The sequence below is a fragment of the Labeo rohita genome, chromosome 23, assembly GCF_022985175.1.
Source record: "Labeo rohita strain BAU-BD-2019 chromosome 23, IGBB_LRoh.1.0, whole genome shotgun sequence".
Lineage (NCBI taxonomy): Eukaryota > Metazoa > Chordata > Actinopteri > Cypriniformes > Cyprinidae > Labeo > Labeo rohita.
The window spans coordinates 21,970,341-21,986,857 of NC_066891.1; the positions used below are offsets into that span (position 1 = coordinate 21,970,341).

At 35.1% G+C, this 16,517-nt stretch overlaps 1 protein-coding gene across 5 annotated transcripts in view; it reads left to right on the plus strand.

The window, feature by feature from the left end:
- The window catches only part of rgs19 (regulator of G protein signaling 19), a 51,622-nt gene extending 36,551 nt beyond the window's left edge, over positions 1-15,071 (plus strand). For 4 of the 5 annotated variants that reach the window (XM_051096767.1, XM_051096771.1, XM_051096769.1 and 1 more), the window contains 3 exons: positions 1,379-1,462; positions 1,601-1,835; positions 9,931-15,071. In XM_051096767.1, coding sequence (XP_050952724.1) covers positions 1,379-1,462; positions 1,601-1,835; positions 9,931-10,119 — 508 coding nt within the window. In that variant the 3' untranslated portion in view covers positions 10,120-15,071. The remainder of the gene's footprint in view (positions 1-1,378; positions 1,463-1,600; positions 1,836-9,930) is intronic. The other variant, XM_051096768.1, reaches the window with a different exon arrangement.
- The last annotated feature ends 1,446 nt before the right edge of the window (positions 15,072-16,517 follow it).

A 16,517-nucleotide genomic window follows, 5' to 3' on the forward strand; every position in this document is an offset into this window, starting at 1 on the left:
ATCATTCAGTGTGACTAGTATAGTCCAACAAATTTTTGAATGTGTGACTCTTATGAACTGGTTCTTTTTAGTGATTCAAAACATGTGTGGTCCAACAGATTCATGAACAAATGACTCTTTTGAACTGGTTCTTTTTAGTAATTCCGATCCATCTTATGATCCAGTTTTTTTAATGATTCAAAATGATGTGTAGACCAACAGATTTATGAATGAATGACTCTTATGAACTGCTTCTTTTTACAGATTCAAAGCTATACAACATGCCCAGCGTAGTCTAGCTGAATGACTCTTACGATCCAATTGTTTTAGTGATTCAACTATGTGTGGCCCAACAGATTCATGAACAAATGACGCTTATGAACTGGTTCTTTTTAGTGATTCAGAGCTATAGAGCATGGCCAGTGTAGTCCAGCTGAATGACTGTAATGATTCAATTGTTTTAGTGATTCAAAACCATGTGTGGTCCAACAGATTCATGAACAAATGACTCTCATGATCTGGTTCTTTTTAGTGATTCAAAGCTATAGAGCATGACCAGTGTAGTCCAGCTGAATGACTCTAATGATCCAATTGTTTTAGTGATTCAAAACCATATGGTCCAACACATTCATGAACAAATGACTATTACTATACAGCATGACCAGTGTAGTCCAGCTGAATGACTCTTATGATTTAATTGTTTGTAGTGATTCAGTTATGTGTGGTCCAGCAGATTCATGAACAAATGATGCTTGTGAACTGGTTCTTTTTAGTGATTCAAAGCTATAGAGCATGACCAGTGTAGTCCAGCTGAATTACTCTAATGATCCAATTGTTTTAGTGATTCAAAACCATGGGTGGTCCAATAGATTCATGAACAAATGACTCTTATGAACTGATTCTTTTTGGTGATTTTTGATCCAGTTGTTTTAGTGATTCAAAACCATGGGTGGTCCAATAGATTCATGAACAAATGACTCTTATGAACTGATTCTTTTTAGTGATTTACACAGCATGACCAGTGTAGTCCAGCTGAATGAATTTCATGATCCAATTGTTTTTAGTGATCCAAAACCATGGGTGGTTCAACAGATTCATGAACAAATGACTCTTATGAACTGGTTCTTTTTTTAGTGATTCAAAGCTATACAGCATGAGCAGTGTAGTCCAGCTGAATATATGGTGTGACTTTGGTGTAATTGATGTAAGTTTCTTGAGTCATGAAAGAGCAAAAATATAAAAATAAATAAATAAAAATGTTTTGGGCTGACATGAATTCACCTGAAAACATATTTGAAGGGCCTTGCGTGTTGTATGTGAGTGTGTTGTGTGTGTCTAGATTGTGTTGTTTTGTTCAGACACTGCTGTTATTTCTCAATGCCGTTTTACCACCTTCTAGTCTCACTGTTAGGAGTGAAGATGACAAACGAGGGCGGAGGAAAGCCCAGGACACAAAGCTGGAGCCCTTTCCATGTGAACCTTGGTGAGAACACACACATGCTCACACACATGAGGGTTGAGCTGTTTCTCTCAACTAAGTCATAATGGATTATTACGTTTGTTAGGGAAGTGAAAGTACCTAATGTCTCTCTCTCTAACTCTCTTTCTCTCTCTCTCTCAGCCCCAAACCGACGATAGAGGAGATTAAACAGTGGGCGCAGTCTTTCGATAAGCTGATGAAGAACCCGGCGGGGCGGAACAAGTTCCGTGAGTTCCTGCGGACGGAGTACAGCGAGGAGAACATGCTCTTCTGGCTAGCCTGCGAGGACCTGAAGAAGGAGATCAACAAGAGTGCCATCGAGGAGAAGGCGCGTTTGATCTACGAAGACTACATCTCCATCCTCTCGCCCAAAGAGGTACGTACACACACATAAACACACAATCCTAATCAACAAAAACACAGTGGACAGTATGAAGTAGAATAATAATTTAATGTTAACTTCATTCCTGTCCATATAGTTGAGGTTTTATCCTATAAGCACATTTGTGAGAGAGAGCATCATCTGAAAACATTGTGTCCTGTTAAGCCTCTTATTTATGTACTTTTAAAAAAGCAGATCATGTCAGCTTGCAAAAGGGGATGTTTAATGCTTTTTTGCAGGTGAGCGAATGATAAAACTTACATCAAATAGATGGTAATGTACTTGTGTTATCAGGTCAGGTTGTAAAGGAAAAAAGAAATTGGAAAAGTAGTCTTTGTGTGGACTGGAGAGGCATTCAGGAATGTACTTGTTTATAGAATGCATTAATAAATACAGCAAATTAATTTTACATAAGTTTTCTGTTGGTTTGGTTTAGAGGACTTAGGACTTTACAACAGATTTGAGAGTTGAGGAGTTGTCCGAAGTGCTGTTGTCTGTGCCAAAGTGCGTTTTTCACCAATCTCTGATCTTCAAAAGAAACCACAAAATAAAAAAAACTGTAATAAAATAATAAATTGAAATGTATGTCATTTTTTTATTTATTAAAGTAGTGTAACTATTAAAAATGATGTACAAAACAAGTAATTAAATATGTAAACTGCAATAATATTTCGTTTTTTTTTATTTTTCACCCTGAACAAATGTAGTTTTTATTCAAGATTTTATTCAAAAGGTTTTATTCAAACATCTGAAATCAAATTAAAATAACATTTCTTGTAGTATATCTCAGAAAAAAAAATGCAAAAATGATATGTTTATGGGTACAAAAACTCCTGGGCCACTAACAGTTTTCTTTTAAAACCTATTCACAAAGTTGCTGAGACAAACTCTTACTAAGGAATAGAGATAAGTCTTAAGATAAGAGTAAGGTGGGGTTGACCTCGTTGCTATGGATGATGTCAACGTGCTTACTAACTATGCACACTGTGATTGGCTGATAGGGGTCTCTGTCAGATTTATTCATAGATATAATATTGTAGAGCAAGATATTGTGTTGCCATATTCAAATAAAGGCTTAAAAATGTTACCACATTTAAATAAAGATTTTAAAGTGTCACTAATTAAACAAGCATGTTCAGCTAATTGCCAGCCTCTTACATGTGTGCATCTTATAAACAGTTAGAAGATATGCATATAAACAGCCTTTTAATTAACAGAATAGAATAATCATGGCTGATTGTAAGACATGCAAACGTAAAAGAAAACCAAACTGGACGCAAAACAGCTGTTACTTCTTGCCCAGCTTTTTGATGAAAACAAGGATATAATCAAAGGAAAATTTGGAGTTGGGATAACCTCCAAACCAAAAAAGATGTGTGGGAAAACACATGTGTGCAGATAAATGTAGCGTGTTTCTAAAATGTTTACGGTTGGAGGCAGATTACCAAATTGTTAATAACTTTACTAATTATAATGGGAATTGTACTGGTTTTAATGGTAACTGTAATGGTGCCTGTTGGTCTCCACTGGTAATTGGTTGCCTTCTGTTGTGGGCTTGTTACAGTCACTAAATCCTAATGGAACATGTCCCAATACACACTACTACAGAATACATTTTTTAATGGTTTCAATGGTTATAAGTTAATGATTTGTAAATTTAGTAATGGTATTTTTAGTGGAAATGAGTAGAATTTCTGTGATGTATTGTATTTCAGCAGGGAGGATAGTTTGTGATTTGGTCTTAGTGACTTAGGAGTCCTCTTCACTACTCCTTACATTTCACAGATTTATGCTGGGTACACACCACAAGATAATCAGGCTCATTTTGGGCCGATTTCTCCCCTTCCGACAATGCTAGGTAATGTCCGGATTATCTTGGTGGTTCTAAAGATTATCTTATCAGATTTTCCTGTGGTGTGAGATATGTTAAGAGTGACTGCTCGGAAGAACGTCAGAGGTGCCCCGATCACAAATCGTAAATATTCAACATCCTGATGTGTGGGGGGAACCCTGAGGCACACCACACACAATAGGAGCAAAACGGTTAAATCTAGGATTTTTTGACCTCATGTTTGTGGTCTCTTCACATTTTTAAGTCCCCCATTGACATGGCCATTATTTTTAAGATTTTCTCCTAAATAGGCAAGTTGCGAGTTACTTTGAGCCGTAAGATGTTTTATGAATATGGGCCTTGGAGCAGTACCCTTAAAGCGACATTACTGACCCCTAAAATGTTCATAGTAGTACCTCAAAGGTACATATTTTTACTCTAAGGTACTAAAATGCATTTTAGGGGCAGAAAATGTAAAAAGTTGTTCCTTTAAAGAGTAATTCAGCAAAAAATTAATTTACTCATCCTCAAGCCATCCTAGGTGTATATGACTTTCTTCTTTCAGATGAATACTATTGGAGTTATATTAAAAATGTTCCGTCTCTTCCCAGCTTTATAATGGCACTGAATGGGTGTTGAGATTTTAAAGTCCAATAAAGTGCATCCATCCATCATTAAAAGTACTCCACACGGCTCCGGGGTTTAATAAAGGCCTTCTAGAGCGAATCAACGAGTCAGTGTTCCAGCATATGATGTCGGAAGTAGATGTAGCGTAAGATCTGGTGAGAAGTGACGGACACGGAAGTGCAGTGAAGAGCGCAAAACAAAACACCAGTCACAAATTAAAAGTACAAAAAGAAAAGTGTCAGTTGACTTCGGATATAAGCCAAGAGGAGACTGGCTTTCCGTTGTTGTAAACAAAACTTGGTTTTCCAGAGACTAGTATATTCTTATGCTACAGCTACATCCTGCTGGAACGTCACTTTCTCATTTAATATAGATATTTTTCCTACACAAATACATCGATTTGCTTCATAAGGCCTTTATTAACTCCTCAGAGCCATGTCGAGTACTTTTTATGATGAACTGATGCACTTTATTGGACTTCAAACTCTCAACACCCATTCACTGCCATTATAAAGCTTGGAAGATCCAAGACATTTTTTAATATAACTCCAATTGTATTCATCTGAAAGAAAAAAGTCATATCCGCCTAGGATGACTTGAGGGTGAGTTAAATCATGAGGTAATTTTCATTTTTGGGTGAACTATTTCTTTAATGGTACTGCCTCAGTAACACGCTATTATACCCCTACAGACATAGTATTTTCACATTTTTCTGATAGTGTATTGAGGGCGTTTAATTATTGTGTTCCTTGCTGGAACCCAAGAGTAGCCATTTGTATCGTCACTTTAGTACTACAATAATCTACAGTAGCTAACATGATAGCTATAACAAAATCATTTACAAGACATGAACATATTTTCATGTTCTGTATGTAAATCTATTCTAAGAAAGGCAGCGACTATAATAACCATAAAAAGACCAGTTGTAACTGCAGTGGAAAGATTGGTAGCTGTTCTTTATCACCTCTGTCTAGTTTCTCCTTTGTGGAATGCAGATTTCAGGCTATGTGCAAGTCTGTGATTGGCTGCGTTCTGACCAATGAGAAGCGACTGGGGCCTTATCTTAAAATACGAAGCTTATTTGGATGCTTGGCTTGAACTTCACACCAGTAAATGTTGAGAGAGTAAACGTTTGAGAGGTTCTGTGTGACAAAGAAACGAGGCGTGAAAGAATTCTACCAGATGTATGATCGAAGTGTAATGTTTTATAAGGCTCATTTCCTGAGGTACATGCATTTAGCACCATATGTGGTGGTTGATTCTGCTTTCTATTATGATCTGTTTATGTTTTGTCTCGTTTCGATGTGAGACAGCGGGGTGTGCATGTATTGTACACACTATCACTGCGTTCTCGGTGCGGACGTGTGCTGCTGGTATGCTGTTTAATTCATTGTGTTGACATGTTGAATGTGCCTCTCTGCTTTTTTTTTTTTTTTTTATCACCCGAGCCAGAACTCACACCTTCAAACTCCACTACTTTCTAAAGGCAGTTGAGAAAAACACACTTTCTAGAAGTAAATGAAGGAGCAAAGGTTGAGCAAAGGAAGCCATAAATTGATCCCTGCTGGACTCTCTACTGTAAAGCGGTTATATAAATAGGCCATAGAGTGAGAGTGGGAGTCAGTGAGTTCAGATGGATGAGCTTCATGTTGACCCGAGCTCCTAGTTCCAGTACTCGTGCACTCTTGAGTGTCTAGTATGAGAATGAATGGAATCCTTATATATAGGCATGAAATAAAGAGAGGCCGTTGTAGTAATGGTCTCAGCCCATGGTATACATTTCACGAGAGGTTCATGAGATTGAAACTGTAACTACTCTTGAGGGATTATACGATTTTACATACCAAAGCTGCATTTATTTTGAAAATACATTAAAAACAGTGATACTGTAAAACATTATTACAAATTAAAACAACTTTTTAAAATGTCATTTATTCCTATGATGGTAAAGTTAAATTTGCAGAATCATTACTCCAGTCTTTAGTGTCTCATCTGTTGAATATTTTGTAATATTTTTTCATGAATAGAGAGTTCGAAAGAACAGAATTTATTTGAACATTATGAATGATAGAAGCATTTTTTTGCCAGCTGTTCAATAGCTTTCATAAGCTGTTGAAACTAAACAGCTTGTAAATGTTTCTGCAACTGTACAAAGTGCATTAATATTTAATGAGGTGAGCTTGGTTTCGTTTCTGATTGGTTAACCACATTCTAGCATATGGAATATCTCCTTTCACAAGTCTGTTTAACCCAGGCTTTAAAAAAACATTAACCCAATTCCTAACTTTTGACCTTACTACCCTTGAGCATTAGCATAAAATGACTATAAAACTATCCTTTATAAGTCTATTATTTTAATATTATGCTGATTATTTTGCTTGGCATTAGTGTTAATTTCGTTAAATGAGAAGTCCACTTCCAGAACAAAAATGTACAGATAATGTACTCACCCCCTTGTCATCCAAGATGTTCATGTCTTTCTTTCTTTCAGTCGTAAAGAAATTGTGTTTTTTTGGAGGGAAACATTTCAGGTTTTTTTCTCCATATAATGGACTGATATGGTGCCCCGAGTTTGAACTTCCAAAATGCAGTTTAAATGCAGCTTCAAACGATCCCAAATACAGTTGTAAACGATCCCAGCCAAGGAAGAAGGGTCTTATCTAGTGAAACGATCGGTTATTTTCATTAAAATAATACAATTTAAATACTTTTTAATCTCAAACGGTCATCTTGTCTTGCTCTGCCTGAACTCTGTATACTTTGGCTCAAGACAGGGTATGTTGAAAAACTCGTAGTACCGACCCAGTCTTTGCAAAGTGAACATGCAAAGTTCAGACACCCTTAACAAAAAAGGTAAAACAGCGATATAGGACGATTTTGAAGTTGAGAACATGAGATGGGAGTTTTCCGACATACCCTAACTGTCACGAACTGGAAAAAAACAGGGTTCAGACTGAAGACAAGACGAGCGTTTGATATTAAAAAGAATATACATTTTATTATTTTTATGAAAATAACCGATCGTTTTGCTAGATAAGACCCTTCTTCCTCGGCTGGGATCGTTTACAACCACATTTGGGATTGTTTGAAGCTGCATTTAAACTGTATTTTGGAAGTTCAAACTCAGGGCACCATTGAAGTCCACTATATGAAGAAAAATGCTGAAATGTTTCCTCAAAAAACATAAATTCTTTAAAAATGAGAAAGAAAGACATGAACATCTTGAATGACAAGAGGGTGAGTACATTATCTGTAAATTTTTGCTGTAAGTGGACTTCTCCTTTATTAAAAACTATGATGAAAAATGTTCGTTGACAAGCTTGTTTCCCATAACTAAAACATGACGAGACAACAATAAGGTCAATAAATGATAACTGATTATATCAACATGCAAAATCGCTGATGATAAAAGACCAGACTAAAATGTATTTTAAAAATAAAGCTTATACAAAAATCTCTTCTTTTTGTTTAAGAAAAAAGGATATTATTGTGGATTGCTGTACGCTAGCTTTCATGTGTACGGTTGCCAGATATCAAGAGTTCTTATCTTAATTTTTGCAATCTGGTTACCATGCTCACTCTTCATTGCGGAAGTGCAGACGATGATCTGAAAACACAGACAAACAAGCTGAAGTTATGTAATCTCCAAATGAAAATGTCATTCAGCCAGTCTGTGTTGTCATGAGATCTCAAATATTTTGTTTGCGATTGTGGTTGCTAAATAAATGCACTTACTCAACCGCACTGCTTACTAGAGAAATTGTTATTGCTGTTTGGAATATTGCAATTACTGGAATTACTATTAGGAATTTTCCTGTTATAATATGTATTAGGGGTTCAAGTAGCGCTGAAATTCTATTGTAATTGTTAGAATTGCAAAAGATAAGCAATCTCCATATAAAACTGATCATGCAGACCAAACCGTAAGTCTTAGAGACTTGAAACTTGGAGGGATGGTGGTACTCACACTGCCTACAGCGTGAACAAGGCTCGGCCTCAATCGTCCAAGACAGCGATCAAAAGTACGACATAACTCATAACTTCTAAAGCATTCATCACAGGCTCAAGTGTCTTATGTCGTTGGAATCCTTTGATTAGGATTCGGATTTGTCCGTCACCTGGCAAACTCTCTGGATATTTAGCATTTTTTTTAAAACATACTTTTGCAGATTAGTCCTAGGTTTTTCACCCCACCAAACCAGTGCAGGAAGATTATCTGCAGAATAAATATCAATAATTATCAAAAAAGCTGAATGTTCGACTCTATGTTGCAAAGGGACGGCAAAATGCTCGAAAGGGGCAGGGCCACCTTTACTAAAACGGCTAAAACTTTTGAACAGAATGAGATATTATTGCCAAACATACAATGCGTATGTAAGAGCTGAGTCACATGAAAAAGTTGTGGATCTTGGCCATTTAGTGGTGCCATAAAAGGGAAAAAAACAACAAAAACGGCCAGAACTGCTGTTTGTCCTATCGACATGAAAATCGGTACACGCAGTCTTGGTCCAAAGTGCCACAAGCATCTAGAAGGACATTTGCGTATCTTAAAAAATATGGCCTCCATAGGCAGATTAACTTTTGAGCACCTATTAGACAAGGAATTAGCAGAGGGCCTGTTTGACTTATGACCCTAAAGGTCTGTGATCAATTTGAAAGAAAACGTATTTTCACATTTTTAAAGACCGTAAACGATTGTATATTGTGCGGTTTTTCTCACATGCACATGATATTCGTTTCATACGATAGATCTCATCATTCCGAATGTCTTTGCCTCTAGAACCACTGCTGTCAATCAAACCTTTAGTTAAATGATTGAGTTGAGAAGATGTGAAAAACCTACTTTTGCAAACTTGTCCTAGGTTTTTCGCTCAGTCTGGGAAAACAAACACTCCAGTGCAATTCTCTGGACTCTCTAGGTCAATAATTATTAAAAAAAGTTTAAATTTACCCTTTGGGTAGCTGTAACAGGGTCATTTAGAAAAGGGGCCTGTCCAAATATACCCGAAAGCCTATAAAGCCTAAACGAAATCTCTAAACGTCATGAAACCTGGTGAGCCCATGTGATTCTAAACAAGCATGCAAAGTTTTAGGGAGATCAGGCCACAGCTGACACTATTACAGTCATAAACATTAAAAAACATCATATTTCTGTCGTAAATGACCTGGGTTTTCAAAAAAATGATTGTTTTATCATTGATTTAGGTCATTACAGGCTTGATAAATAATATGCAATGTCTTTTTCGTATGCGCTTAAATAACTTAAATCACTTAAACCCTGGTATTTGCTGTATTTTTTGTTTGCTTTTACCAATTTTCATAAAGTAGTCGGAGAGAGTGCATATCTAAGTCAAAGCAAAAATATTTTTTTTATCAGTTTAACTGTTATACACTGTTATATACTGTTATATGTCAAAAGTGTGACTAAGTGTTCATTGATTAAAACTAGGCTAAAATTCTCAGACAGTAGGGTGACTAAAAACTGACTAAACAAAAACTTAATATTAATAGGCTTAATATGATAACTAAAAAATACATTTGACACCAGGACTAAGACTAAATTTAAAAGACTAAGTGGCTGATAAAATGAACACTACCCTGCATTCACAATGCTCTCTTTCTGTCTTGAAGGTGAGTCTGGACTCTCGGGTGAGGGAAGTGATCAACAGGAAGATGCAGGATCCCACCCCTCACATATTTGAGGACGCACAGCTGCAGATCTACACGCTCATGCACAGAGACTCCTATCCACGATTCCTCAACTCCTCCGTCTACAGATCACTGGTGCAGGGGGGGTCACGCTCTTCGTCCGAGTCATAGACCCCCAACCCCCTCCTCTTTCTTTCTCTTTCTCACTGTCACCATCCAGTTTCCCTCCCATTTCTCTCCATCTCTCTCCATTGCACAACCACTCGAGGAGAAAGTACTCCTTTTTTGTGTCGTCACAGTTGGATTACCATTTTTTTTTGCTTACTCCATGCCATTTTTTTGAGGGAATCCCTCATTTGGTGTTTCTCCTGAATCTGCACAGACTGAAACTGGAAGACACAGGGTTTGAAAATGCAGTTTTCATTTTTCGAATCTTCGTTTTTCCCTCCCGTACCATCATTCCAAGCATACGTGGCAGAAGCAGCATCAACAACTACTGATTTTCACAGCCATCTTTTTTTTTTCACGCAAACATGCTTCACGATTTTTGTCTCCTGATGTCTCTAGTTGAAGAGAGATGAGAGGGCCTCTGCAATAACATACACTGGAGTGGCCTGACCAATTTACTCCTCTCTTCTGACCCCTGACCTGTCCACTGTCTCTGTGCTCTGATTGGCTCTTTGAGGCGAGGGGTCGAGAGGTGATTGGCTGCATCGTAAAGAGAGGAATGGCACTTTTTCAGATGTGCTAAACAAATAGGTACAAAACTATTTACACCCTATTAAGAATCAATTTTCAGGCCCAGACGGAATTTTCCAGATTTTCTGCACTGATTTTTTTGAGGGAAAATCTGCGTAATGGATGTAAGTGTTATCAAAATAGCCAAAATATTTACTAAACATAAAGACAATTGTGAGGGCATAACTATTATGTTGGAGATGTACAGATTTCGTGTGGGCCTGTTGATTTCAAACAAAGGTTATCGGTAACATAGGAGCAAAAAAAAAAAGAGGGCCATTTTTAGAGATATTAAATGAAACAAACATAAGAGAGATGAGCGAATGCCATGGTCTTAATTAGACTGGTCACTCACATTTTAAAATAAGTATTTTTAATGTTATTTATTTTGTTAAACTGTGACCTGATTTGTTTTTCTTGTACATATATTAAAAATCTGGAACATATGCGACACAACGAGCAAGTTGTTAGTCTTGAGTGCTCAATTGCGCTGTATCTCTCTGGCCTCACTGTGTGTGAGTGTGTGTTTGTGTGTGTGAAAATTTCTGAGGTTGTACGGTGTGAAAAATCACAAGTCTCTCTGGCGCCTCCCGTAGGCGGTTTCAGGTACTGCAGTTTTGCGAGCTGTTTCTCAGTGTTCCCGCCTTTTCGTTAGGCAAAAGCAGACGATCTTAGTCAACATGAAATCAAAATTGTAGAATAGTTTGTTTTGGTAAATGTGAAAAAATTGCTCCGCCTCTCAAACTATCTTTTTAAATTCATTGCAAAAGTAACTGAACCCTGATTTATGTTGTTGTAATAAGTGTTACAGCAATAATAGCAGGTTTGAATTGAATTCATAACTTGTCATCACAGTCTCTTTTTCACTCAGTATACATGTTTAAGAGAATATTTCTTAAATTATTTGTCAGCGTTAGCGAATAAGATTGCATTGCACAGGTTTTGTACAGAAAACTTTAAAAAAGAAGCCATGAGCTGCTGTAAAACCATTTAAAATATTTCACTGGTCTAATACACTTTTTTACGTTTAATGCTCAGTGTTACACATTTTAGCACTTGTGCTAAAACTTATTTTCTTTACAGATGCCTTCAACCCACTCGATTTCGAACGTAAAATGAATTTTTGGAGAACTGATGTTAACACTGTGAGCTTCGCTACTGCTCAAAACTTATGTATCACAAAATATTCCATACATTTCATAATGTGAATCTGAAACCAATCAGTGCTGTGCGAGTGGGTTCACAATAATAGAGACATTTTGTTATGCAGTTAATGTTTTTATATCTTTCCCTAAACGTTCTCCTTCCTTTAGTCTTTTTAGTTTTAGTTGAGCATTTCGGATCTTTCATTTCACATTGAAATGAGGTAAATCATCCACATCCGCTTGGTACTTCCTGGTACTTTCAGGATTTGGTTCTTTGTAAATATATATACGTACAGCAAATAAATGTATAATGAATTACGGACTCTAAAGAAGTGAGATTTCGAGAGTCACGTGGCAACTTAGAGGAATTTCATGTACTGTAGTACTAAAAAACAAAACAAACTAAAAGAAAAAAACAACTGATGCCTTTATTTTGCTTTTTTTCTCCATCAGTTGTGCATGAAGATGTACATTTTGGAATACGTGTGTAAAATAGTTGTGTATATGGTTATATATGTACATGAACATATATTTAGTATTGCTCTTATTGTCCGACATGATGTGACCAGTCTAACTTAAGCCAGATGAGAGAGTGTGTGTGTGTGTGTGTGTGTGATTAAAGTTAAGTGAATTTTCTTAAGACAATGGGAGAGAGATGTCAATGTCATTGTGGCCTTTGACAGCAAACACTCGATTACACAGGGATATGCACAGTAACGCACCATCCCGCTCTTTAAAGACACACTCAAAGAGGGAAGCTTGCTGGTGGACCTCTTGACGTTTCACGTGCACTTTGCGTTCACACTGAAAGCGATTAAGAGGACACTGTACTGTACTGTATCAGCTGATCACATGAGCTCAACTGTATTCACTCCTAACGATAGTCGCAGTTTATACATGTTGAATGCGGCTCAGCTGTCGCTCATGTTGCCTCAAATTGTCAACTCACATTGAAACTTCAGTTTGCTTTGAAAATCGCTGTCAGTGTGAATACTTTGTAACTAATGCGATGCAACAAAATTACACTTTCCTGTTATCAACATCACTACTGCAAAAAGAAAATTTGAGTTCAATAATGTAACCTGGATTTGCCATTTGTTAAACTAATATTAACATTTAATTTAAATGTGTTATAATTTTCCAGTCTTAAAAATGCATTTAAAATTGTAAACATTTAAATGTGCAATTTGCAAATTTTAAAATTTATGCTTAAAATTTTGGCCTAAAACCGATAAGCTGGTAAATATTATTTGACCAATATTACAATTTTACACTGTTTTGTCCAAATATATTGAAATGAAAACAATAAAATCTTTTAAATTGTAAAATTTAACATTTTAAAAGCAACAAATGATTTTAGGCATTACAGTATTATAATGTACAGTTTAAAAAAATGGTAATTCATTAATTCTTTGCTGAATGTTACATTTTACTATTTATTTACAAATTATTGCAGATTATTAGTATTTTTAAAGATCAAATTTAAGTGAGTGTTAGGTGATGGTGAAGGTAGTCTACACAAAAATATTTAGGCTTAAATTTAAGATTTATTTATTTGAATTTCATATTCAGTATCCATTTGGATTACACAGGTAAAACATAAACTATTGATCTTAATCTGATGCGTATTTGTCAGTCATACATAAATGGAACAAGTAAAATTTTTGCACTCAAATAAATAAATAAATAAACATAAAGTGAGTAAATGAATGAATGAATGAATGAATGAATGAATAAAGCCGGATTTTGTGCTAAAGGTTACATTTTAATAATATTTGCAAATTATTACAAATTATTAGAATTTGAAAAATGAAATTTAAGTGAGTGTTTATTTGAACTTCATATTTAGTATCCATACATTTTGATTACACTTTTAAAATATAAACTATTAATCTTAATGTGATGCATATTTGTCAGTCATAAAAAAGGTAAGAAATCAGGTAAGATTTCTGCCCACAAAAAATCAATTAATACAGTAAATAAATGAATGAATGAATGAATAAATAAATCATACCATAGTTTATTATTAACTATTTGCATCTACTTAATTTTTAAATAATTACACTACCAGTCAAAAGTTTATATATATATATATATATATATATATTTTTTGTAAATATATTTTTACTATTTAAAATAACTGTTTTCTATTTGAATATGTTTTAAAATGTAATTTATTCCTGTGCTTTCAAAGCTGAATTTTAAGCATCATTGGTCCAGTCACATGATCCTTCAGAAATCATGTATCTGAAATCTTTTGTAACATTATAAATGTCTTTATCATCACTTTTGATCAATTTAAAGCATCCTTGCTAAATATTAATTTCTATATTTTCTTTCCAACAAAAAAAAAAAAAAAAGCTGACACAAAGCTTTTGAATGGTATAGAGTATAATGTTACAAAAGCTTTTTTATATCAGATAAATGCTGATCTTTGAATCTTTCTATTCATCAACGAATCCTGAAAATATTAATATATAATGATAATAAAAAATGTTTCTTGAACAGCAAATCAGCATATTAGAATAGATTACTGAAGGATCACGTGACACTGAAGACTGGAGTAATGATGCAGAAATTGCAGCTTTGATCACACGAATAAATTACATTTTAAAATATATCCGAATCGAAAGCAGTTATTTTAAATAGTAAAAAAAAAAAAAAGTCACAATATTACTGCTTTTGTTGTATTATGAATCACATAAATACAGGCTTGGTAAGCAGAAAAGACTTATTTGAAAAAAGTTAAAAATCTTACTGTTCAAAAACTTTTGACTGGTAGTGTAGATTTACAAAATTATTTTTGAAACTGCTTGAAATCAGCATTAATGTGTTCACTCTGAAAACAAATTTATTTATAAATGTATAAAATTATTTTTTACAAGCAATATTCAGCAAGTTAAAATGTTGAAACAATTAGGATTTATTGATGATAAATATATATGCCCGTTTCATTTATGTATGACTGACAATAATGCATCACATTAATGTTTATGCCAAAACTATGTAATCCAAATACTTGAATCTTAAATTTAGGCCTTATATTAGTGTGTGTATATGTAAAAATAGGTGAAATGAGCAGCACAATTAAATATAAAATCTCTAATATTGACCAATAACCAATATGCTACCAATAGAAAAATGAACGGACACATATTCGTTAATGATAATAGGTGCGTTTGACTTTGTTGTATCGCTTGCCAACAACTGTCCTCATCCTCTTTCAACGGCTGCATGGGACAGACTTTCACAAACTCGTATTTGATGGAGACGGGGACTGTGACCTAGAGCTGCTTATGTTTACATAGATTTCTTTAAGGTGCCAAAATGAATCTAGCCTTCTAACAGTCTCAAACTAAGGAGCTTTGTGTGGAGGAGGAGTGAGTCTGTCAATAACTGAAGTGTTTTCATCCTCACCAAATGCTCACGCTGGTCTTTGTTACAATATGTTTTGCTTTCGATGTGTCAGTCGCTCACTTCACATGCTATAGCCTCAAGGTTTTGCCATCTCATCCGCCTTCCCTCGCTCTTTCTTACGTTCCCTCCGGTCGCTCTGTGAGATTTTCTCTTTTTGTCGTGTATTCTCACGAGATTTGCAGTGCCATGACATACAGCAGTGAGATGGGTCCCTGACTCATGGACTTCTATGGACACTTATTTATTGACATTAGCATTATATTTTGTATTAAAATAAATCAAGTTATGTTTTAAAGAGTATGTTTATGGATTTCTGGACCAATTTTATTTTTATTTTTTTGTTTGTTTCCCAAAGTCTGTGACCATTACTGTGTAACCTCCCCTCGTCCTTGGGTGCCATAGCAGGACGCCCTCTTCAGGTTGTGGTTGGGACTCGAGGTCCCTTTTAACCCAGGCCAGCTCATTGCCGGAGATGATTTCATCAAGAACTCGTCTGTAATATTCCATAACCTTTGACTTGGTTGCAGATTTTTTTGAATGTTTTTTAAAGAGAAGATATGACTATAATGATAATAATAAAGATGTTTGTGTTATTATTCATTTACAGCTTGCCAAGAGATTTACTGTGACTGCGGCCTCCAAATGGGCTTTTTACACTCTACTCAACCCGTGACACCTTAAAGGTCAAAGTACAATTCGGTTTTGATGCAATTTTTTTTATTAAAATTAGTTAATACATAAATGAATAAATACACTGACTGCCACACAAGGAGCAACGGAGGTTTAAGTGGACTACATGATTGAAGTCATCACAATAACATCTATTTCATTTCATGCCAACTTTAAAGAGATAGTTCACTCAAAAAAGAAAATTCTGTCATTAATTACTCACCTTCATGCCATTCCAAACCTGTAGGACCTTCGTTCGTCTTTTAATTTTTGACGAAATATGACAGCAACACAACTACCATGTTCAAAGCCCGGAAAGAAAGGACATTGATAAAAGTCTTTTTCAAATATTATGAAATATTCTTAATATTACATTACTATTAAAATGGTCCATTTAATATTGTAACTATTTAAATCACTCAATATGTGTGTGTGTGTGTGTGTGTGTGTGTGTGTAAACATATATAAACTAAAATATTGTTATGCATATTCATACAATCATATTAATACAATTATATACACACACACAAACACATTTAATTTATTTTTGAATGATTATTATTAATAGTATTATATAACATTAATATTAAAATGATTACC